The sequence below is a fragment of the Sitodiplosis mosellana genome, unplaced genomic scaffold, assembly GCF_009176505.1.
Source record: "Sitodiplosis mosellana isolate CC-2019 unplaced genomic scaffold, AAFC_SMos_1.0 Smas_scaffold_6191, whole genome shotgun sequence".
In the NCBI taxonomy this organism is placed as follows: Eukaryota; Metazoa; Arthropoda; class Insecta; order Diptera; family Cecidomyiidae; genus Sitodiplosis; species Sitodiplosis mosellana.
Genome location: NW_022601432.1, coordinates 1,230,887 through 1,254,747, shown reverse-complemented (window position 1 = coordinate 1,254,747; position 23,861 = coordinate 1,230,887). Strand labels below are relative to the sequence as shown.

At 36.4% G+C, this 23,861-nt stretch overlaps 5 protein-coding genes across 16 annotated transcripts; 3 read left to right on the top strand and 2 right to left on the bottom strand.

Annotated features, from left to right (window-relative positions):
* Positions 1–20: 20 nt before the first annotated feature.
* LOC129576648 (uncharacterized) lies at positions 21–2,122 on the bottom strand. The gene is made up of 2 exons (XM_055462010.1): positions 630–2,122; positions 21–470 (listed from the first exon to the last, which is right to left on the bottom strand). Exons 1-2 carry the CDS (start codon positions 754–756, stop codon positions 157–159), a joined length of 441 nt encoding a protein of 146 aa, XP_055317985.1. The 5' UTR covers positions 757–2,122; the 3' UTR covers positions 21–156.
* Positions 2,123–2,449: 327 nt separating this feature from the next.
* Positions 2,450–21,224, top strand: LOC129576644 (cytochrome b5 reductase 4). 6 transcript variants are annotated; one of them, XM_055461994.1, is made up of 7 exons: positions 2,450–3,192; positions 11,939–12,281; positions 18,237–18,452; positions 19,134–19,931; positions 20,060–20,366; positions 20,528–20,617; positions 20,734–21,224. In XM_055461994.1, the coding sequence occupies exons 2-7, from the start codon at positions 12,044–12,046 to the stop codon at positions 20,957–20,959; spliced, it is 1,875 nt and encodes a 624-aa protein (XP_055317969.1). In that variant the 5' UTR covers positions 2,450–3,192; positions 11,939–12,043; the 3' UTR covers positions 20,960–21,224. The 6 variants fall into 6 exon arrangements, with proteins under 6 accessions (XP_055317969.1, XP_055317972.1, XP_055317970.1 ...); XM_055461997.1 differs by having other exon boundaries at positions 2,552–3,192; positions 11,953–12,281; XM_055461995.1 differs by lacking the exon at positions 2,450–3,192 and adding an exon at positions 8,903–9,034.
* On the top strand, positions 3,221–5,014 carry LOC129576647 (sentrin-specific protease 8). Its single transcript, XM_055462009.1, has 2 exons — positions 3,221–3,549; positions 4,172–5,014. The coding sequence occupies exon 2, from the start codon at positions 4,314–4,316 to the stop codon at positions 4,983–4,985; it is 672 nt and encodes a 223-aa protein (XP_055317984.1). The 5' UTR covers positions 3,221–3,549; positions 4,172–4,313; the 3' UTR covers positions 4,986–5,014.
* LOC129576645 (fatty-acid amide hydrolase 2) lies at positions 5,140–10,950 on the bottom strand. Of its 7 annotated transcripts, none has more exons than XM_055462004.1 (5): positions 10,195–10,950; positions 7,983–8,600; positions 7,272–7,624; positions 7,020–7,116; positions 5,140–6,937 (listed from the first exon to the last, which is right to left on the bottom strand). In XM_055462004.1, exons 2-5 carry the CDS (start codon positions 8,217–8,219, stop codon positions 5,984–5,986), a joined length of 1,641 nt encoding a protein of 546 aa, XP_055317979.1. In that variant the 5' UTR covers positions 8,220–8,600; positions 10,195–10,950; the 3' UTR covers positions 5,140–5,983. The 7 variants fall into 7 exon arrangements, with proteins under 7 accessions (XP_055317979.1, XP_055317982.1, XP_055317980.1 ...); XM_055462007.1 differs by having other exon boundaries at positions 10,617–10,946; XM_055462005.1 differs by having other exon boundaries at positions 9,558–10,922.
* Positions 21,225–21,543: 319 nt separating the features above from the next.
* Positions 21,544–23,436, top strand: LOC129576642 (parkin coregulated gene protein homolog). The gene is made up of 3 exons (XM_055461991.1): positions 21,544–22,331; positions 22,501–22,650; positions 22,917–23,436. The coding sequence occupies exons 1-3, from the start codon at positions 21,887–21,889 to the stop codon at positions 23,075–23,077; spliced, it is 756 nt and encodes a 251-aa protein (XP_055317966.1). The 5' UTR covers positions 21,544–21,886; the 3' UTR covers positions 23,078–23,436.
* Positions 23,437–23,861: the final 425 nt, after the last annotated feature.

The following is a 23,861-nucleotide window of genomic DNA, read 5'->3' as shown; positions in this document are numbered from 1 at the left end:
CCGAAATAAAAATGTCCCAATTATTTTATTGATTATTTATTCATGCCATTTCTAACAATGTATTTTGCAGGCTTTGGGGGGAGGACGAAAGCAAAAAGGATCACTTTCTGTCTGTCTATATATATAAATTCTTTAAAATCTAGTGTAAATGAGATTCTAGACGAAAGATTGTTGTTTAATTGATGCAGAGACAGCAGTGGCTGCGGCTGCCATCAATTCTTTTCCACTTGTTGAAATGGCAATAGCTGCATCATTGCTTTTGATATTATGCGGAGAATAACGGTTGTAGTGGCCCCAAATTGCATTCATGAATTTCTCATTGTATTTCACTGGTAGATATTCCAATTGCTTTTGATTGTATACGATTGGAGTGGCACCAGCACCATCCTGACTCTTCGATGGACGACGCGAATTCTGTTCACGCATTTTACACACGGCAAAGGCGGCTTGTGGAAGTGATGGCATTTTATCTGGGAAAAAATATCAACAAATTTTGTGGTACACACAAATATTAAATTAGCATTGCGAAAAATCTACGATTCGAATTGAATGGAAATCCATTGGATTATAAATCAATAAATTTTTTTATTAAACAATCAAAATTTTATTATTTCTGTGAAAAATCTTACATTGTATAAATAGTACACAGATGATGATTGCCAATTGCTTTAATTGATGTATAAATTGATACAATTTAGCGTGTGAAATTTGTTGGTTTGCCACAGAGAGAATGTTTGTTGGTCTTGAAATCACCATTAAAACTTTTTATTTCAATAGAAAAGTCTTTAAAATCACAATCTTTCTTTTATTTTCTTGTTAAGAAAAAAGAAGCACACAACAAAATCGATAGTTTTTCTACACTCGAGATGTTGCGAAATTTGTCGCACAATTTTTATTTGTAAAATCTGATTTTAAAAACAATGATAATGGCCGTTATATGCCACAGCACAATCGATTAGTTGCAACAGTTCAGTCTCACAAATAAGAGAAATAGACAAAAAATATATTGTTCACAAATTGCTCATTAGCAAATCGAATCGAAAATGAATCGAAACAGTTTTATTCCACTTGGTATTGAGTGATTTTATTTTCATAAACGGCTGGCTAGCTTCCACTTTTTCGGTGTGAGAAGAGAAGAGTTCAGGTTATTATGATAAAAACTTTTGCATTAATTAGGAACGTGTGTAAAAAAAGTGACTGAGTCCAATTTTTCTGGATGATTGAATTGGCTGGCGTAACGCAAGCAATTTATTCTCCTTGAAAATTCCTTGTACAGACAACGTTAGCTGTTGTTATCAATAGAACGACTGGTCAAACGAATCAGGCGCAACACTGTGAAATCGGAATTCAAACAACAGCAACGAAACAAAATTACGATAGAGAGAGATAGAAAGGAGAGAGACAAAAAGGGAAAACAGCGATTGTCGATTTTCTTCATGCTCAAGTGAACATCGTTGACGACACTCGTTGCAGTGAACTGATGGGCTATGAGGTTTTCATAATTTTAGGGCGAGATATTGTGCAAAATGTGTTTAATCAGTGATATTGGCTGTGATTAACAACATTGAAATGATGATGGTTAACCCATCAGTAGAGTGTGCACTTTCATTGCTCATGATTTCATTTGTTAACGAACGGTTTCCAATCACTTGCTGCGACAGCATGGTTAAAACGACAATTATGACACTATGAGTATTTATAAGGGTTAATAGTGGCCTCAAGTCATCATTACATACGCTTACGTTTTTTTTTGTCGTTCATCACATTCAGACTGTAGGTTATCACCGAACTTATCAATCTGAATGAGGCTATCAGCTGCAAGCTTTGTTAGTATTGAATAAATACTGGTCAAAACGGATCGAATGAAAATCCATGCAAATAACTGATTTCTCTTCTGTCTTCTCTCGAAAAATGAGAAAACCAATAAAAATTTAAAATCTCAAACGAATGATATAAATACATGAGTTCGATCTCACACGCAAAGATGGACAACGGACTATGGTTATGCGTCTCGCGAATATCTGGCTAGAGAGCAAAAAGGTCAGATTCGGCTGATCGGCAACAATATTGCAAATAAAATTTAATTGCCTAGCAGAGTATGTATTGTAGTATTGCTGATGATGCTCCTATTTTATGCACGTAGATAATGTTCGTGCAATTTGACATAATTTACAATGACTATGCAAAACATTTATCAGAGCCTGAATTCGACTGCACAAAATCTACGCCGTAAAAATGAATACATAATTCGTTATTTGAAAATATTTTATTTTTTTGATCAGCTGATAGACCTCCTATCGTGTGTGAACCGATTTATGGAATCAAGATGTAGAGTTTGTTCGGTGCACGTACATTTCGAAATGACAATACACGAGAAAATAAATAACAAATCAACATAACCTCACAAAATCCATCCATCGAATATGATTTTGACAGACACATACACACAAACACATGGGGCAGCTATGCGATAATACAGATCTGATTCGTTCAATTTCATATGCCATTTGCCAAAAATGAAAAGAAGAAAAACAAAACAAAATCTATGTGTACACATGTGAAAAAGGGAATACGAAATAGCTGGCAGTAGTAGCTACAGAGCTACAACAAAACATTAAAAATAGACATTTGGATACATGTGTTGTAGAACAGTGGCTGATTATAAGACACGAACGGTGTATCAAAGCAAAGACGACACACGACAAAAAAAAATATTTAAAGAACAACCGTACACATTTTCGTTAATTTTCTTTTCTTTCTCATTTTGGTTGTTTTTTCTGTTTTCTTCTATTTTCCTCCGCTGTCGATGTGTGATAACAACATTTCGATTCAAATCGAGCTAAATCATAAGAACAGAAATCGTTTTTGAGTTCGCAATTGATCCAAACGAATGAATCAGAGTTTTTGTGATAGCTTCTTTAAGCGCAAAAAAAAAGCCTCAAGCATTCGTATTCACATTTTTCCACTAGTATTTACTTGGCAGTGTCTTCGTTCATATTAGTTTCTTTTTCGTGTGTGTGTGTGTGTGTTTGTGTGCAGTTTTCATGTTATTGACTTGGCGCTCCGTAAAGTAACCACAGTAAAAAAAATAAATCACGGAAAAAAGGATTACCTTTCCGATTTTATGTGATAAAGATTATTGGCACGTGCAATTTTCTACCGTACTTCTTTGCGTACGTGTGTGTATGTGAGGTAAGTCCAACAATTTTAAACATTCAAACGTCTCTAATCAAATCGCTCTCTACACTCAAACATTTTTCGAAGCAAAAAAAAATAAGGCCCTCGAAAGCATATTGCAACAATACACAATTCATTCCAATTAGCACACATTTTCGCTACACAACAGACAACAAAAACACACAACAACAGATAAACTGGCATTGCTTATGCATTTTGGACATTTGGCTCTCAAATGATGAAAATGTGTTTCGCATGCTCGTTATAGACTAAGAGCATAAGCATGCAGTTATCATTTTATCACATATGACACAACACAGCAGCAGCAGCAACAACTGCAACAACAACAATAAAAGCCCACTTCATCGAAATGTAATACGCTCAAGCCAAAACAATGCCAATGAAACCTTTTTCCCGTAGTACTCATTACATGTTATGTAATTTTGAAGTTTATAGTTTGTAGGGTGGTTCGATTTGGGATGCATTTCTATTTAAATAAAATATTGTGGCTGTAGGAAAAATTATTAAGCGCAAAATTTAAAATTTTCTTAGTAAAAAATTTAATCATTCGAAAATGACCAGTAGAGTATTACGAGTCATTGATGCATTTTCATCCATAATGTTCAATGAGATCGATGCTTCCGAAAAGAAATGCGTGAAAAAATTTTGAGAAAATTCCAGCATTTGATAAAAACACGTCCAAATGAGAGTTATTTTTTGAAAGAATGAACAAATCTCGTTAAAAAAAAATTGTCGATGGCCATACCAATCCACCCTATTGTGCACAGGTTTGATTCTTAGTATGCGCGTGTGTGTGTGTGTGAGAGAGAGAGAAAGATAGTCATTTTTAGCCAAACGCTGTAGTATGTTTCGATGAAACTGTTCACTCAAAAATTTTCTTGTAGAATAAATCAAAATCCGAATAGAATAAAATATGCGAAACGAAAATAGAATTCCGTATTGATTGACACACAAACCCTTCATTCCTCAACAGAACCAGACACAAGTGCAAAAAGCCAATTGAGAAGAGAGGTCGAGATACATATACAGATAGAAAGTGTCGGTGTCCACACTGACTCCATACACAACAAGCAAGAGAAAGAAATTGATTGTCAAATTCAAAGACTTTATTCATCATGGCTGATCCGAACCGGATTGTTTTGAATTTTCACAATACATTGTTGCGTGAGAGTGATGTAAATTTACTGATGGGTCCACACTGGCTAAACGATCAAATCATCTCATTTTATTTGGAATATTTGGAGAAGAATGTGTTTCAGAATGCGCGCGGTTTGCTGTTTATATCGCCGGAAGTGGTGCAATGCTTAAAATTTGTGACACGCCAAGAGATGAGCATCTTCCTTGAGCCATTGAATGCCAACGGGAAATCGTTCATATTTTTACCATTGAACGATAACAACGAGGTAAAAGCGGGCGGTAATCATTGGAGCCTTTTGGTATTTTCACGGCCTGAATCAACATTTTACTACTACGATTCGTTAAGCAGTGGCACATCATTGCGATCACTACGGCCATTTTTATTGGAGTTGGCCGCCGCAATCGATTGTCCCGAGTTCGATGTGCGGCAGGGCGATTGTGTCAAACAAAATAACAGCTATGATTGTGGCATTCATGTGGTGTGCAACGTTGAATGTTTGGCACGACGTGCTTTCAAATACAATTCCCTCGATGATGACGACACAACCGTATCAACGGATGAAGACCCCACGAAAATGACCACACAGAAAATTCGGCAAAAACGACAAGAAATTCTCAATATTATTCAAAAGCTCGGCGGCAAATTGTAAATATCCACACAGGAACAACAACAACAAAATGACCAATTCAACAGCAACATCAATCAATGCAAAAAAAAAATTTCTCACGCAGAATCCAGAATAAAATCAAAATAGCAAGAATGAGGCACATCAGAGAAACAAAAAATAAAAGAAACGAAGATTCTAGAATATAAATGCACTTATTTATATAGTTGAAAATATTTTATAATACATTAATTGAACCGAATCACATATAAAATTGAATGGAAATTCCTATGCGATCTGTAATGAGCTGCACTCTCAGATTTGGTTCTTTTCTCACACAGAAACATAAAAAACAATAATTATTCAATAACGTATATGTATAGCAAGTATGAAATGAGTCGTAAATAAATGTGTTTGACCTTTTTTGTTCGTATCTCTTAAATACACAATTAGAAGTAATCAATTGATTTTTCATTTGTGTGATCTCACTAAGATTGAACGAAGAAACATCTTCCTTTCTCTTTCTCTCTCTCTCTCTCTCTCTCTCTCCCCTCTCACTCGAGACGTTCATTTCGATAACATTCTTCTTGATGATGTCACTTACCAGCTAATTTACAATTTTATAAAACAGAGAAAAAAAAAATGTTGAGGGTGATTTTTTTTTCTCCATCCGATTATCATATGTATAAGATTTACATTGTAAAAAAAATATATTGATATTATATCGAAACCATATCAAACAGCCACATTTATTACATCATTTTTTTCTTCGTTTTTTTCTTCTTTCAATTTGTTATTAAAACTTTGTTCTCTTTTTTCCTTAAATATTCAAAAGATTTGTGTTTTGTTTTGTATATGAAAATAGATTTCACTTAACACTCAACAATAAACGGGATAAGGAGACGAATGCAAAAAATACTATATAAATGTGTGTATATAAACTCTCTTTCTTAATTGTAATAATTTCCATTTGAAAACAACAACAAAAAAAAATTAAAAAACTAAAGAAAAGCGGTAACGATTGTGTATGTTGTTGTTGTGTTTTATGCGGTGATTTTCGGTGCAACCCATCCGCCAAAACAACGTTCCAATTCGCTGGCCACAGCCAAACAGAGACGATCTTGATTCCGATTTGCAATCACCTGTAAGCCAATTGGTAGACCTTCTTTTTTGCCAAGACCGAGTGGTACGGCTGTTGCCGGTAGTCCGAGTACGTTAATAATGGCTGTGTAGCTAAAATTGAATGGACGCACAATGGGTTCATTGTGATAGGGTGCAACGGTGGGATGTGTTGGATAGATGAATACACCATCGGTGCCCAGCATCTCTTCAAAATCACGCCGTAAATCGTCACGTTCTTTCACCTTTTCATAGTATTCGGGTGTACCATTTTGAATACCCAAACGATCCGTGATGGCTGTCATAATTGCAATGAATGTATGCTTTGACATTCCAAATATCCATTTGAAGAGTTCGGTATATGGATTGATACGACCATTTAAATTTGCCAATTGTGCATCAAATGACACTGATTCATCGTCTTTCATATTGGCCAGCCAAATTGCAACGGAATCCTTGAGCTTTGTCAATTTAGCGCGTTGTGGTTTCGCCTTAAGTGACACCTGTAAATGACGAATCACTTTGTCCATGGCAACACGTAGATCGTAATCAACCGGTGACACAAAATATGACCCACTATCACTTTCTTGGTAGAAATATTTGATGTTCGATAAATTCACCGGTTCATCTAAATTCAACTTTTTTGCATTGTCAGCTGCCAAGATTTTTAGCATTGGTTTTAGATCGCAAGCAAATCGACTCATTGGTCCAACGCCCAAAAATGACATTTGTTCTTTTCCCTTTGGTATTGGATATTGACCAAATGACGAAACGATAAATGGTGACGGCTTGTGACCAAAAACTCCATTGAAAAAGGCTGGCATACGAATCGAACCGCCAATATCGGAACCGATTCCGAATGGCGAACCAGCCGCACCCTGTTATAGAAAAAATGCATTAGATTCTTTTGAAATTCAGCAACATTTGGATTCAATTTCGAATAAATTTCATTCGACTCACCAATAAACATCCCTCGCCACCACTTGAGCCACCAACAATTCGATTTGCATCATATGGATTTCTACTTCTTCCATGAACGGGGTTCGAACTCTCCCACCTGATGCAACAACAACAAAAAAATGATCAAAGTACAAATCAATAAAATAAAAAATTATGTACAACAAACTGGAGCCATTTAAAAAAAGCCATAAAAATTTATAGAAATCAATAGTCATTAAAAAAAAAACGGCAGCACCAACATAATAAGCTTACCACATGCACACTTCCGATACGTTTGTCAATGCAAATGGAATGGCACCAGCATCTCGCATCAAACGAATGCTGTCCGCATCTTCGGTAGCGCGTGTGTTACGTCGCAGCCAAAGGCCACCGGTATGCAACATATCCTTAACGGCGATACAATCTTTTGTGGATATTGGAACGCCTAAGAATGGTTTCGTTTCCCTGAGTTGATCGACAGTGTATTTATCGGATGCAATGAGCTCATCCACTTGGGCAGCCTCTTGTAGCGCATCATCGTAACGTTCGTCAACCACACAATTTAACAATGGATTTACTTGTTTGATTCGAGCAATGAATGTGTTTAGCACTTGTGTTGATGTGATCTAAAAAGAAATTCGGAAAAGAAAAGCAATTTGTGGTTAATTTTGTTGAAAATTCCATTACAATCTTCAAACTTTTAACTTTAATCAAAATTCAATCAATTAGTTTGTAAACTTGAATCAGTTGGGAATTTAAATTCAGTTCAAAAACCAAATTTTGATTAGGAATTGAATTTTGCCATATTCTTCTTCTATTTCGTGTGAATCATCGTTATTTTTACTGATTTAATCTATGGTTTTGTTTTTTATCATAAAAACAACAACAACGATGACGACGACGAACAATGGAGCGAAGAAGAGGCAATAAAATTAAAATAAATTAATAATAAAAGAGTCTTTTATTATTGTGAAAAATATTTACTTTTTTGGTGCGAATTTTTTCGGCAATCGATGTGGCTGATTCGAGTAGGAGTAGATCATCGATGGGTGCCATTGATGGTCCATGTTCACCGTGCACTTGAACCACAACAAAACGAACACAAAGACAAAGGAAGCGATGCAATAAATTCAATGCGACTATAACGATTGACGGTTTCTGTAAATCGGCCGATTCCTTGGAGTTGGCCAAATGTTGGCCATCTTGTTGCTTGCTGGTCATTGTGGCTTTGCGAAAAAATGCCGCAGTCCCTCGGAAAATGGTGATAAAATCTTGTTCGATCAAATGTCGCACAGAGATCAATGACTTACGCAAAATCGTTGTGAATTTGGCAAGTGCATGCTTTGCACCACGCGGTACCGATCGTCGTACACGTAATGGCCAAAAATTGAAATGTCGCGATGATGCTGACACGGATTTTGTGTTTGATTTCACTTTAACCGACGGCAACTTACAAATTGTTCGCTGTAAAATAGCCAGCTTTTCTTCGTTATTGTGCTCTGTTGTTGCTCCAAATTATGCTATTTTTATTCTATGTGTCAATAGCAATGGATTCAGCTGAAAAGAAATACACAAGTATCTGTCACACGTTATAGAGTTTATCTGAAAATAGAAAATAACGATAGTGTTTCAACTTGGAATGAAGTGCAAAATGAAAAAAAAAAACAACAGCAACAACAATACATTTTATGAAGAGAAAAAAAAAACACAGCACAAACAGAACAACACATCATTGGCACATACAGCGAAATAAACAACGATAAAGTGAGAAACTTGTTATTTTTTTTCTTCTTTCATATTCCGTTTCGTGTGTTTATCAAGCGAAAAAAAATCGAGAGAGAGAGAGAGAGAAATTCCTATATATGATTGAAACAAAGATGGACTTAGAACTATCGCAATGAGTGTGAAACGAAGGAATGACGACTTCAAATGATTTTTCTGTTTTGTTCATATTACATTCATTCGACTTGAGCAATGTGACTTGGTGTTGATTTGTTCATGAGTGTTTGCCTCTGTGTGTATATTGTTGCCGTGCGGTATGTTGCTGTTGTTCTTTTTATTAGTGTAGTTTTTGTTATTGTTGTTGTTGCCATTCAGTTGAATGTGATCTCTTTCATGTACTGGCACAAACAAAATAACGAATATATCCGTCTTAATCGCATTATGTATTGAAATGGAAATGGAAATGTTCAATTTCGAAGCGCACACTTCAACAATACTGAATGATATGGGTACAACAGGCAAAAAAACGGACCAACCGAATGACAACGACCAAAAAAAAAACAATGCGCACATAAAACAATTTTTATATTGACTTTTATCCGAAGGAAAGAAAAAATTATTATTATTTGTTTGGCTTTTGTGTAAATAAAATATGTGCCATAGGCCGTCACATATCATCGTGTTCGTCAACATGGATAAAATGTTGATTAACTTGTATCGCCACACTCTATTTTACGTTTTTTTTTATACTATTCTGGTTTTTTATTTTGTCGGTTGATTTTTGGATGATAGACACTATTAGTGACTCACTAACGGCCTGGAGTCAATTTCAATTACCGTATGATAATTACTTTTCCGTCGTCTTGCACACCGAGAATTCTGATATAATTTGAAACACGCGAACGCCAACACACGACAATCCCTTTGCTAGTGACAATGGGCAACGAGTGAAATGTGCATGGGCTTTTAAAGGTGGCTCCAAATTGATTCACACAGCCGCGAGTCCAAAGCCGATAGAAATAAATACGCAGCAATGATGTCGATTGATTGATAGAATAATTGAATTTTTTTCATGCATTGTGTGTCATTTGCTTCGTGTATGTTTTACTTTTTTTTACTGTAATTCTCTGCCACAGTTCGCACACCCATTGCAAATAGAGTATGGACATGGACAATCAATTAAAATTGGTCAATTGATTGACAAAACTTGAAATAAATTAAAATATGTACGCACGACGCCTACATAACTCTTGCGTTAATTACGATTGTGCATTCTCTCAGTCACAGTGATTCACTTTAATAAACTTCTCTCGACCTCTTCAAATGATAAATACATTTCAAAATGTTATCTTAGTTCTACGGTTTTTCCATGCACACATACACATACTCGTAGATACACGCGCGTGTTTTACAATAATGCAAAACGAACCATAAAACGAACCACACAATCAAAAATTTGATTAATTATTCTTACAATTTTTGTGATGATTGATTCGAGTAAATCTTTGTCCCGTCGCCGTGCTGTCACTTAACATCGATGAATTAAGCCTGATTCGATAAAATTCTTCTTCTTCTTTTTTTCTATTTAATTTTCGTTGTTGGTTCCGCGTTGTGCTGTTTGTACTATACTATTTGGTCGTTTCAATTGAAATGCTTATTCAGTCTTTTGGAACGATTTGTTGTTGTTGTTTTTTTTTTCACTTTTCAACATTTCGTCGTATGAGTACGTGTGAGTTTCGGTGTGTCGTATTGGTTTAGAAAATTTGCGTGTTGTGTTTTTTTGTGTGTAAGTTATTTTGGTGTTGTTGTGTTTTTTCTCTTCTCTCCTTTGAATGCCACTTCAGATTCATTGAGTTTCATTTGCCAATGGAAGTATATCGTGTTTCTTTGTTATACCTCGTTCATTCCATATGAACACGATGGATATCTCTCTTTCAGAAATTGTAAGTCTATAATGGTGAATGTCAGTCGTTTACTATTGGCATTCCTCACACGAACCGTACGGTTTTTTTTTCCAACGAATTCAAATTAAATTATACTTCGTTCCACGGGCACGCACGAACACAATTCTCGGCTGTTTTTTCTTCTTTTGCTCTTTCGCGCAAAATACACTTATTTTTATTCGCTATCAATATTGAGTAAATTCGTTTATTTGAACAATATTCCGTTTCGTGTGTATGGCTGTTTTTTTTTCTTCTATTTGGTCTTTGTTGTTCGATACATGTCAAACACTGACATTTGACAGTGCAACCAATATCCAATAGATGGCGTTGAAGTTTCCCTTGCTATATTCAACTGCACCAGATTAATCGTTGAATATTTAACGGAATTTCTTCCGTACCGTAGCCTAATCATTTATTTACGTTGAAATGGATTTAATGTGTCTCATTCTTATGGGGCATGCAATCGTCTTATGCATAAAGCTTAGCATTTCCGTCGTTTATTCATTTTGCTATGCTTTAACTTTAAGAAAAATCGATTAGAGCTTTTCTGTAATCTTTTGTGTTCCGGGTCATTATGCAGAAGGAGATAGTCAAACGGTACAATGTACGGATGACCAGTAGCTGTTGAGCAAAATTGTTGCAATTGAATTTTATGATAATGAGTATGATGAGACACAGAAAGGCACAGTTACAGAGCAAGTTCACGTTCATTCATCATCATTCATTTGGTGAATAATCTCTTCTGCCTTTGTAAAATAAAATTTACATATTCTTGAGTCAAGAGTGACACCTGAAGAGTGCTTCATTAATTCAGATTGATGATGAAAATACACCGAAATTACCATTTGAATTGAGTTGTATGCTCTCGCTTGCTCGCTTGCTTTCGCGCACGCCGCACCATGGGCATCCCCTTCCGATATATAAAGATACGCGTACCGTGCACACGTACAGATGAACAAAGGGCATTTTGATAACAGCATAAAACAGCAAACACCTGGAAGTTGTTCAGAACATTTTGAGTGCGGAGTTTATTCGAAATTTGATTGAGATCAAAATTAATATTAATATTAATAGCGCACCGCCATCACCACCAGCGGCAGCAATTGCAGAAGCTGTGCGTCAGCTTTGACTCAAGAAAAGTTTATTTTGAAATTTTCATATTGTTCGGAGTGGTCTTTGGTGGTGTTCATAACTTTTTTTTGTTGCTGTTGTTTTGTATAGCTTTTGTTTAATCTTCATTCATCTTCCCCTTTTCCTCTTCAATTTTCCGTATAGACTGATTGACTTAGAAAACGGAAGGGCATCACAGTGTGCTAAACCACCTTAGTGCGAACAAATAAAACGAACGTAGACCAGAATCCGTGGAAAATTGGCACAAAAATGGATGAAACGCCCTCGTTACCTGCTGAAAAATCACCCCAAATCAAACTAACATTACCCACAACGGAGCCGATAAAAAATCTATTCAGCCGCTCGCCATCGCCTTCACCCACCCAGAAGCGGAAACAACTTTTGCTTCCAACAACAACGATGTTGACGACGACGACAAACGACCCAACCAAAGCACCCAATTTTCAAACCAAATGTGAAACACCGTTAAATGTTAGCTCGGCAACAGGTACGTAGCATCTTTTTTGTTTTTCCCAGTCTTTGTTCCATGCTTATCCGTTCGATTCTGGTGTTTATGGAGTATTTTTCTCATTTATGTTCATAAGATGCGCACCACGTATTTTCCACTTCTTCTTCATCATCATTTTTATTTTCTGGCAAATAAATTGCATATTGAATTACTTGGTTCCGGTTGCTTCGACCAAAAGAAACCGTTAAATAATACTCATGTATTTCATTTACACTTTGAGTATATAAGAACTTTTTCCCTCCGAATTCGTTTGGTTACGAACCAAAATTCCTCATTAGGATAAGACGAAGAGAGAAAAAAAAACAGAAATTACGTATTGGATCATTAACACTATATGTTTGCACAAACACAAAAACCCATTACGTTGCTAATGGAAAGTTTTTGCAGCGCTGGATTTTTTCTTCTATCTCCCTTTGTCTTCCTCTCTCCCTCCCTTTCTCTCGCGTTAATCACAGATATTTGATATGATCTAGTAGAAAAAAGTTGGTGAGTGACTGAGAAAGAACGAAAGATACTTGCAACAATCACATTTTCATTCTTCACGCTTAATAAATTGTTTTTTATGTGACGCATTAAAAGCGACTCGCATCATGAAAAAAGCAGCAACAACAAAAACAAAAACACCAACAGCATCTCATCGCATACGAATTGATTGTTGACATCATCTTTCCTTAAGACATTCGCAATCTCAATCTTATTTCCCTTGATGTCGAACCGACTCTATTCGATATAAATACTTATCGATGATAAAGAAAGACTCTCGCTGCAAATAAACGCTGGAGAGAGAGTGAGAGAGAGAGAGTCAGAAGTGAGGAAAATGGGAAGAGCGCATAGCTTCGTGCAGAACGAGATGAAAAAAATGCCATTATTTTCAACAAGTTTTTCCCTCTTCTGTGTGTACCAACCACTTTGACAACATAGATAATTACTTTTCCGCTAGAAATGGAATACTCAGTTAACGTAAAAGGTAAAAAAAAAATTATGCGTCATGCAAAATGCAAGATGGAGTTAAAAAAAAATGAAAAACATTTTTCAATTAAATTGTTTTCTCTATCTCTCTATCTCTCTGTGTATGCAGATACTTTGGTCTCGCTCTTGCTCTGCGTTCTTGTATTTAACTTGAGCGTTATTTATTTTTATCAAAAAAAAAAAACGAGATCAATTCGTTAGTTCAAGTGAATAAATGCTGTTTGTTTATTTATCCAATCGTGGCAATTGTTGAAGCGATGGTTGCGGTGGCGAGGACGAGGTAGATACACGCACAAATACACCGAGATATACAAATAGATAGATTGATAGAGAAAGAGCGGAGCGGGTTTTTTTGGAATGCATTTGAAAAGCTTTTGTACACAAACTCACAAAAAAAACGGAAAACAATTTTGCACATTTCCCATGATCCTCTTCCGATACACATTCTCTATGTTGCTCTTCATATTTATGCCAACAAAAGAGCCGTTTGATTGAGTAAACGAGAGAAAGGGAGAGGGAGAGAGAGAGAGAGCCGATACGAGATATAGATAGAAAATGAGAGCTTTCAAATCGTTGATTTCATTCTTATGATTTGCCAATGTACGATTTCGAGGCCTTAATTCACTTTGCATGCTCATCTCCATTTGAGATATTATCAGCAAGGGATTCAAGGGAATTGATCTCTCGATTGGATTGGCTTGCTTGGAAAATGACGACCCAATCAATTCGCCATCGAAACGGAATCGGAAATGAAAGATGAACATAGAGAAAAAAGAAAGAATAACCGATACGATACGTTGATACATACTGCTCTCGCTTCTATCACGACGGTATGCAAACAACAACGAATGTCAACGTCGCTTTTGGGCAACTCCATTCTAAATATGGCACAATCTTTCTTCAACTCATGGATGCCATCGTAACAGTTTCATTTTCCAATTTGTATGCCTTTTTTTTTTAAAAAATGTTGCCTTTGCCTTGTAGCAGCAGAAGCAGCTCTGCAAATGGAACAACAAGGATAATGCTAATGTTGACGACGACAACGAACGGCAGTTTGGCGGCATCAACGGCAACATAAGCAGCAGCGGTATAACACAGCATACGAACTTTTCTTCTTTTCATATGTTTAAATTATGTTATTGTCGAATGCCATGTGGATAGCATTATCTTTATCAGAAGCATACATCGAATGTGTATCATGCCAGCCGCATTCATGCTTGTGCCTTTCTCGCTCCACATCCCGATGATATTCTACGTATTATTCTGCACATGGTCTCTTCACTCTATCGCACTCACTCATTCACTCTCTCGCCCCGCTTCGCCAGCTCTTTCTATCCGTTGCTCGTGCTCCCTTACTCACTGCTCGCTGTGTGTATAGTATATGGCTGAAGTTAAGTTAAATTCAACATACCATCCATCGCGTTTATTTTGCAATCACGCTAGGCACATCGGTGTATATAAAACACAACGGGCTTGATAGAAGTGCTTTCGCTAGCACTTTAGTCAGTTATGATCGAAACGCTTGGCCGACAAGACATCGCCTTTTTCTTTCTGTCCCTTATTCTTTGGCTCGAGTGTTGAATTCAAATATTCGATTCGTTATTCGTACCGATTTATCATCATCATCATCATCATCATATCGGTGGTGATTGCAGTTTTCATGCTATCACAAAACCGACATTTATCGAGACGATTATAGAATGGTTTCTTGTTATTCCGAGCCATATAAGTTTTTATTGTGAAATCAGTAGAAAACAAAAAGTTATGACAATTTATTTTTAATTCGCACATTGCAAAATGATTGTTCGTTCGGTTTGTGTTCGGGCATTAATTGGTTTCTCTCTGTCTTCTTCTCGATCTAAAACATAAGAACAATGTAGTTATGTATCAAATTACCGTCTATTTCGGTTGATAATGGGCCGTTTGACCGAGACAACGGTCGCAACGACGACGACGACAACGGTGGCGGCCATCCATCGTCCCAACAAAGACGACTAAAATTCAAACCCATATTTTCTAAAGAACAATAAACGAATATATCAAGCAAATTAGCAACAAAGAAAATATCATTAAATTGCGGTGCTAGTGCTACTGCTCACAATCAAAATTTTCGTTCCAAAAGAATGCAAAGTCAGCTACTATGTTTTGTGTAAAGTGTATCATGTGTATTGCATTTAGTGCGTTTGAGTTTGTCTACGACGAGGACAATAATGGCTAAACGGCTAAAGCAAAGGCAATAAATGACATTGATAAATGCTCTGGATGAGCCTGAAGATCGTGCGTATTAAAAAGGCTCACAGACACACACACACACGCGCGATATATGAAATATAAGACATATTTATCTATTATGAATAAAAACTTTTTATTCTGTTTATTTTTATTGGGTTGTGTATTGCCCGCTGTTGCCTGCCAAAGTTTTGCAGCGACTGAAAGTCGCGAGAAATTGCCTATGTCGTGATATTATTATATGTGTAAAAGCAAAAGCGACAGAAAAATAATATATAATAAATAACGCCGTACTGTTTGAATATGCACGCATTAAATTTTAAGAAGCATGGATAAGATGATGGGATTGTTGGGAAATCTCGTTAAAATTTACATTCAACGCGTCAAAAAGGGATAAGCGTGCAATTGATTTTCGTTTGGCGTGTAACAATATTGTCAACCGTTTTTGTCATCATTGCCATCGTTGTCGAGATAATACCAGCAACGGCGTGAACATAATCATAACATCGAAAGTTCCAAATCTTTCTTGCTCTCGATCTGGCTTAAAACTCGAGTCATTGCTTCAATGTTTTGGATTTTTACACAGCTTTTGAAACTTTATTGAAGTGAGGGCTGTTCGGTTCACTGTTTCTCCTTCCACTATTGCTTGAGTGAGTCTCTTTCGTTGTCTCCCGCCCTTCTATCGCCGTAGCAGCAGAAGCAGCAATTATGACAAATGAAAACTTTAACAATTCAATTATAAACAATTGTTTGGCCAATCTAAACGGCAAATTTAATGGAGCACACACACACACACTCAATTGGAATGTTTGTGGTTGTCAGTTTTGTGAAGCTACACATTAAATATCATACGGCAAAAATAAAACATTTAAAACGAGTCACAGCAAATGAACGGGAAGAAGGGAATGAGGCAAGCATAGAGTGCGCGCGGCCACTAACAAAACACAGAGACCAAGAGACAAACTAAATGCGTGAAAAGTATTTACTCAAGCGAAACAACACTTCGGCTTGTCATTGGGTCAATATAAACACACTTAAACACATACTCCTGAAAGGGAAAAAGGAAGAGCGAACCGAAAAAAAAAACTCGTCAACAATAATTTATGATGTTACTATGCGGATGGCGAAAACGACGAAATAACAAAAGCTCAACGGCTTTGAGCCGAACACAAGCTACGAATTCATCGTCTTCCGATGAGCACGAAATCAATGATAATGCAGCACCACCAATCGCCACCACTGCCACCATCGCCACCACCACCACCACCACGGTCAAATCGAGCGAAGAAGACCATTCAACTGAAAATCCCAAAAGTATGTGGTATACTTTTTCTTCTTCATCACTTCGTACTATTTTCTTTTCTCACTTTCCGTTCTTTGTTGACGTCTTTCGATCGGGGTGGGGGTGAGAGAGGAAAAACAAGACCGCAGAGCTTCGCTTCGCTCCACTCTGCTCTGCGTTCTTGAGTTTTTAGTTACTTAATTTATTTTGTTGTTTCACAACAAACTATTTTTTGGCGCACTACATGAAATGTATTTCATCAAAGTAACTTTGAAGTAATTTATTTATTTGCAAAATGAATTACAAGATCTTGGTTTAATTTCTTTTTTGAAATATACTGCCCTTGGTTTAAATTAAATAAAAAATATGAGCATAAAATTCAAATTCATCATAATTTGTTTCAACACTCAAAAAGTATCTAGGAAAAAAAACAGATTAGTAGCTCTACATTTCATGTAGTGCTAAAAAGAGAGAGAAAGAGAGAGAGAGAGAGAGAGAGAGAGAGAGAGAGAGAGAGAGAGAGGAAAAAAATTCTGGGGAAATTGCAAAAAGAAGACGATGAAAAAGGCGATATTCAATCATTATCCTCTTTGAGCCGATGTCAATCACATTTCAATTTGATTTGGATGTTCGCCTCCACCCAAAAAAGCACAATCAGTTGTGGCGTTTCAATATAATGGCCCATACAAACTCATTAAATACAAATTGAGGCGTTTTCTTTGGACAACATTTCCACTCACTTTCTTCTATTCCTCCTATTCTTTCATTCTCGCTCTCTCTCTCTCTCTCCCTCTCACCCTACCTCTCACTCCACCTTATACTATTTCTGTCTGTGTGTATCTCTGTGCTGATTGAACTACTTTGTGTTTAACATTTATGAATGATTGCATTCGCTTGCTAAATAAATGTTCGAATGAATTATTCGCATGATTAAATGGTAGTGATGTTGTATTCAGTGAATGTGTCTTGTGTGTGAGAGAGAAATGCTATGTATAAATATTGAAAATACGTTTGAAATAGCATGAAAATCGAAAATAAATTAGCTAAATTTGTTTGCAATCCACCTTTGGGGCGCGATGAAAATTTCATGGAATTCATGGCTTATACGATTGCGTTTGTTCGTTTGTCTGCCTCATTTCTATTATATAATACGGAGTTTTGCGAAATGGAACGTGCTATGGATTCTCTTGAATTTTTGGACCACGCAAAACGTTTATCGTTCTCTCATCTCGATATTCCACTAGATTGGTAAATGTAATCGGAACTAAGTTTATTAAAGCATAATTTCAATGCAGCATTGATTCGGGGAAATAGTCTAGTTTTAGCGCTGGTGCCCAATAGAAACTCAAACCGATTAATTATATTGATATCATAATTCATTTACAATTATAATAAATGTATTTTTGGTTCATTTAATCGCTGCCAAACCATAAACAACAATAACAACAACAAAGGCAATCCCCGTAACAAATGTGCGCTACAACCTGGTCATTCGCTAATGGACTGGGTGCGATTGGGAAGCTCAAATTACGATTTAGCTGGTACGAAAGGCATCATTCGACCGATTAGTTACGAAGAACTGGCCAAACACAATAAAGTCGACGATATTTGGCTGGCGATACGTGGCAAGGTTTACAACGTTACGAAATACATGGCATTTCATCCGGGAGGTATGTATTCAGCATTATCATCATTTTTCACACGAAAAATACGACTACACACAGACACTGTGTCATGATGAGAGAAAGCTTACAAAAAAATCCCACTCTTGGTTCGCTTCTCTTTTCCTCTTATCCATCGCTTTTCATTTTAAAAAAAAATTACAGTTTGCTTCGGAAATATTGAACAAATTGATATAAATTCCCGGAAGAGAAATTGAGCAACGATCGAAAAAAAAGTAGAGCCGAAAAGAAATGAGAACGTAAAAAAACCAAATTCTATAACGAAAGTGACAAGCTGAATTGATATGGATTTTTCGATTGGAATGCGACCCAGATACGGATATTTCTCATCTCTGACACACACACACACAGGCAAAAGAGAAAAACCTATTCGAAAGTCTTTTTGGTGCAAAATAAACAAACATAATGAAAATTGAATCAAGTAGCAATGTCACTAGCGAAGAACACGAGATACATATCCTATACATAGGATGATGGATAAAAAAATTACATTTCTCGAATTCGTGCAACCATTGTTATTGTTACTGTTATTGCTGTGGCTGGAATTGAAAGAGCTTTGTGTTTGGTCGTTTTTTTTTCATCCCTTTTCATCCGTGCATTCATTTTTGTTCCTTTGTTCATTTGCTTTGCTTTTCATTTTCACCTCCCGCTCTTTTCGCCGATGTCTAGGTGTTGATGAGCTTATGAAAGGTGCTGGAAAAGATGCAACAAAACTATTTGATGATGTTCATGCATGGGTGAACTATGAGCAGCTTTTGTGTAAATGTTTTGTTGGTCCGTTGCGCACCACGTTGACCATAAATTTGGATGTGAGTGGAAATAGTTCACGAGCAAAAAGTATCAATCAATTAGCGAGCTCAACAACGCCAAACGGTTGTTTTAAGGCGCCATTCTTGCCTATATTGAATACGGTTAGCAGTGGCAGCAACAAATCACCAACAGCGTCAACGGCAACGACAGCCAAAACAACGGACGATGACGCACAATCCACTGTAGAAAGTAGCTTAGGTGCAGCAATTGAAATTGTGCCACGGTTCGATTGGATACAGAAAACCAATGAACTTTCACTGGTATTTTATACAAAAGCATTGTGTAATCCAGCGCTTATGATTCGCTGCATAGCCGCAACCAAATTGGAAATTAGCATTCAAATCGAGCAAACGCTACACTGTAGCCAATTTCAATTGGCCGATCAAGTGGATTTTCCGCCAATTGCAACGAAAATTAATTATGAAACGGGGAAAATTGAATGCATCTTTCATAAACATGTGCCTGCACTTTGGACAAATTTCGGTCTAATGACACGGCAAAAACTCACCGATTTAAGCAATTGCAAATATCTATATAATGTCATTGAACGAGTACAAATCACACACGATTCTTATGCATTAGTCTTGCAGCCAAAGCATACTCTCATCCATAACCTACCAATCGGCCATCATATCAGTGTCACTGCAAATGTAGAAGGTAGGTGAACATAAACATTTCATTTTGCCATTGGCCGATTTCTTCCGAAGAATATTCTGATTTATGCTCTCATTTAATTCATTCTGTGTCTCTCTTTCTCTATCTCTTCCTTCGCAATCTCTCCGCAGGCACCAATATTACACGTAGTTATACACCAGTACCAAAATCATATGCACCAATTAGTTGTAATCAAGTGGCCGATCCAAGTTTTTATCTATATTTATTGATTAAGACATATGTAAATGGTGCGTTAACCAAACACATCACCAATAATTTACCGTTGGCCCAAGACTTGACAATTTCGCATGCAAAGGGAAATTTCAAGCTGCAACAAATCAAAGATTTTAAACGGATTGCGGTGCTGGCGGCAGGTAGTGGCATCACACCAATGCTAGGTATCATCGATTATTTGCTCGAACGGAGAACCAATAAAGTGTATGTATTGTGATAAGCGGAGCTAAAGTAAATATGAAATGGCAATATCAAGGTCGTTTCGAAGCAAACAAACCAATAATAAATTATATTACGCAGAATGACACAAACGAAAAATAACAGCCAACCAACACATTGTGTTTCTTTTTTTTTCTTTTTCATAGTGAATCGATAAATATGCTGTATTTCAACAAAACGGCCGAGGATATTTGGTGTAGGAGTAATTTAGATTCATTGGCCGATAAAAATAATAGGTACAAATTGGTTAAAAGTTCAATCTTTCTTTGGGTTTTTTTTTCTTCTGAATATCGATTTTATGTTGTTTTGTGTGTTTTCACTTCTGTTTATCTTTTGATTGGCATGTTTGCAGGTTTCATATGCGGTATATTTTATCGGAGCCGAAAAATGCCGAGGATTGGCACGGTGAAATTGGCCGTATGACAGACGAAATAGCACAGAGCCTATTTAAATCGGATTCGAAATTTTACTCGGAATATTGCCTAGTTTGTGGTCCGCAACCGTTCAACGAATTGTGCACGAAGACATTGGGATTGGCGGGCTATGACGAGAATCGCATGCATTATTTCCGCGGTTGATGCATCGCTTTTAGGACGATATTTACCTTTTAAAAAGCATTTTTTTTTCGGTTTTAATGCCGATCAAAAACACTCGAGCTAAATAATTCCAATTTGTGATTTAAAAATTAACAAAACCAATAAAAACCAGCAATAACCAAATGAAAATGAAGAAAAAAAAGCAACAAAATCTTTTTAAAATGTTTTCATTAGAGAAAAAAAAACTATTGCTATGGATTTGAATTTATTTAATAAACAAATGATCAAAAATAACTAAAAGTAAAAATTGGCATTTTGTTTTTCTCTTGTATGAATTCGATTCGCCAGAGAACCATTGAAAATGATCGTCGATTTTCCAATTACATGAGTATAAAATTTGCGCAATTTGTTGGATGACACACAAAGGTAACATAAATGGCTTGATTGTTTTGGGGTTGTTAATCAACAAATAATTCACCAAGCGATGAATGCAGACACATAGAGATAGAGCGAAATAAAAAGGTGAGAATTTTTTTTCAACGCATAGCAACCATAGTTACGGAAAAAACTTTACGTCATTTTTATGCTGCTACGATTGGCTATAGTATAGAACTACTGGTTGAGTGTCGAAATGTGGGTAGAATTTGTTTTCGTTTGGTCGTTGAAGCATACAGATTAAGAAAAAAAATCAAAATACCAGAGCACTAGTGGCACAGGAAGAGAAAAAGTGAGCTCTAGTGAACAAACACACTACAAAATTCGCATCAAAGTAATCGAGAATTAAAATTTTTTGTATTAAATGCGCATAGTTCGTGTTTGTGCAGGAAAAAGAGAAAATTGTGTTTGCTTTGATAAATCAAAGAGAGCGAATCGTGTGTGGACGTATTCAGGTTGAACGTAAAGTGAGCAGAAAAAAAAACGGTGTAGTTGAAACCAGAGAGTGGAGAAGAAGAAAAAAAAAGAAGCACGATGTCCATAAACGAGTTATGTTATGTGGATCAGATGAAAAAGCAGTCGTTAAAAGCACAGGAACTGCTGAAAAAGCAATCACCACGGTTTGTTCCGCCGTTTTCAATTCAAAGCTTGCAGAAGAATACGAAAGTGATGCCGTACAGTGTGTTCAATCGAAATCGAAAATTAATAAAAAAACCAAGACGCACTTCATTTCGTATGCATTACGAACGTGGCGATTTACCATTACGGCTCGATTATTTTCCGGGTGGTGTACGAATTCTGTGGACACTGGATCTGAATAAATTGAATTATCATTTATATTTACCGTTATTTTTCGATGGTCTATCGGAGGCAGAACATCCGTATAAAACGTACGCTCGTCAAGGTGTTCGTGACCTAATTAATTTCGGTCGCGATAAAATCTATCCCGTTATACCGCAGCTCATTGTACCAATTAAACGTACGTACAATGCAACAAAACAATGATGCCCATTCCATGTATAAATTAGAAATTAGAAATTATGACCTTTTTTGGCCATTGTTTGCACTCATTTAACATTCATTCCCATCGGCGCTATTTAGCTCTCTAACGGCTGTGTTTCTCTCTTTCTCGCTATCTTTATTTTTAGGGGCGCTTAATACGAAAAATAAAGAAGTCATGTGTGTGACATTGAAAATTATCCAACAAATGGTCATGGCATCGGATCTCGTTGGCCCCGGCTTAGTGCCCTTTTATCGTCAACTGCTGCCCATGTTCAACGCATACAAAACATTCGAAGGTAAGAATAAGAATTTCGTCTGAATTACATGTTGATTGCAGTATTCCCCAAATGGATTACACAACAAATCCATTTCACTTGTCCCATTCTTGTCCCATTCTTGTCCCATTCTTGTCCCATTCTTGCACTGTTCCTCTTATACGCTACACAACTGTTCCTTTCCCAAAACACTTTCACCCCATGCTCTGATCCATCTGTCAAAACCATTTGACACGACAAAATACAATGAATTTGATTATTGTTCTTGTGATTCCGTTTTTTGGTAGTGACATGTGACGACAAAGTCGACTATTCGCAGAAGAAAAGCTGTAATCTGAGTGTATTGGTGGAGGAAACGTTGCAGGTACTCGAACGGCATGGTGGTGACGATGCGTTTATAAACATCAAATACATGGTCCCAACGTATGAATCATGCCTTTTAAATTGAGGCATCAGACCGGATCGAATCGCATCACAAACGTGTACTTTTGCCGACGAATTTTCGACATAGCGAAATCGAATATATTTGTATTGAGTTTTAACATTTTACGTTCCGATTTTCTTTCATTTTCCATACCATTTCGCACCAATATTTAGTCCCCTCAACGAATCTAGATAAAATGTATTCCACCTATTTGGCAATTATTTATCGATGTCGTTTGTAAGCAGCACGTACAATAAACAACTGGACAAACTGAAAGAGGATGCGAAATACTTATACACGCAAACACGTTTCGCATCAACCAAATATACAAATTCTATTATTATTAATAATGTGTTGAAAAATAATTCAATAAACTGATTATACTGAAGCATTCAATTTCTGTGTGAGTTGTGTTTGGTAGAATTATTTTAGTATCACATCGATATCAAGAATCTGTTGGTATTTTCATTTTCCATTCAATAATGCTAACAAGTTGGAAGTTGTGAGCTATTTATTGAATGTTGATTGGACTCATAAAATGCTTTCCATTCGAAATTTTCATAGATATTTATTCGTTCAGATATTGGTATATTTCGTCATGGAAAGCGATCGAAACATTTCTCTTGTTGGTAAAAAAAAAGAAAAAAAACAACCAATTTATCAATAAAACTTGTTATTACCAATAAATACATTTTCAGGACATCGCACAAAGGCACTTGACAAAAATGTTTTCGGTGAAAGAATGAGAGTCGAAAAAAGCGTGATGTATCTGAAAAATATTTCCAGTACTATCTCAGTTTCAAGAGCG

What these genes read in the sequence shown, in the direction of transcription:
- LOC129576647 (XM_055462009.1), top strand. Translation starts at nt 4,314, where the DNA reads ATGGCTGATCCGAACCGGATTGTTTTGAATTTTCACAATACATTGTTG.
- LOC129576645 (XM_055462004.1), bottom strand. Translation starts at nt 8,219, where the DNA reads ATGACCAGCAAGCAACAAGATGGCCAACATTTGGCCAACTCCAAGGAA. An exon ending in AAAAAATTCGCACCAAAAAA is followed by an intron (nt 7,625 to 7,982) that starts GTAAATATTTTT and finishes ATTTCTTTTTAG; the next exon opens with ATCACATCAACACAAGTGCT. An exon ending in GTGGCGAGGGATGTTTATTG is followed by an intron (nt 6,938 to 7,019) that starts GTGAGTCGAATG and finishes TTTCTATAACAG; the next exon opens with GGTGCGGCTGGTTCGCCATT.
- LOC129576644 (XM_055461994.1), top strand. Translation starts at nt 12,044, where the DNA reads ATGGATGAAACGCCCTCGTTACCTGCTGAAAAATCACCCCAAATCAAA. An exon ending in AAATGTTAGCTCGGCAACAG is followed by an intron (nt 12,282 to 18,236) that starts GTACGTAGCATC and finishes ACAACAACAAAG; the next exon opens with GCAATCCCCGTAACAAATGT. An exon ending in TTGGCCGATAAAAATAATAG is followed by an intron (nt 20,618 to 20,733) that starts GTACAAATTGGT and finishes GCATGTTTGCAG; the next exon opens with GTTTCATATGCGGTATATTT.
- LOC129576642 (XM_055461991.1), top strand. Translation starts at nt 21,887, where the DNA reads ATGTCCATAAACGAGTTATGTTATGTGGATCAGATGAAAAAGCAGTCG. An exon ending in GCTCATTGTACCAATTAAAC is followed by an intron (nt 22,332 to 22,500) that starts GTACGTACAATG and finishes CTTTATTTTTAG; the next exon opens with GGGCGCTTAATACGAAAAAT. An exon ending in CGCATACAAAACATTCGAAG is followed by an intron (nt 22,651 to 22,916) that starts GTAAGAATAAGA and finishes GTTTTTTGGTAG; the next exon opens with TGACATGTGACGACAAAGTC.
- LOC129576648 (XM_055462010.1), bottom strand. Translation starts at nt 756, where the DNA reads ATGGTGATTTCAAGACCAACAAACATTCTCTCTGTGGCAAACCAACAA. An exon ending in CTGTGTACTATTTATACAAT is followed by an intron (nt 471 to 629) that starts GTAAGATTTTTC and finishes ATTTTTTCCCAG; the next exon opens with ATAAAATGCCATCACTTCCA.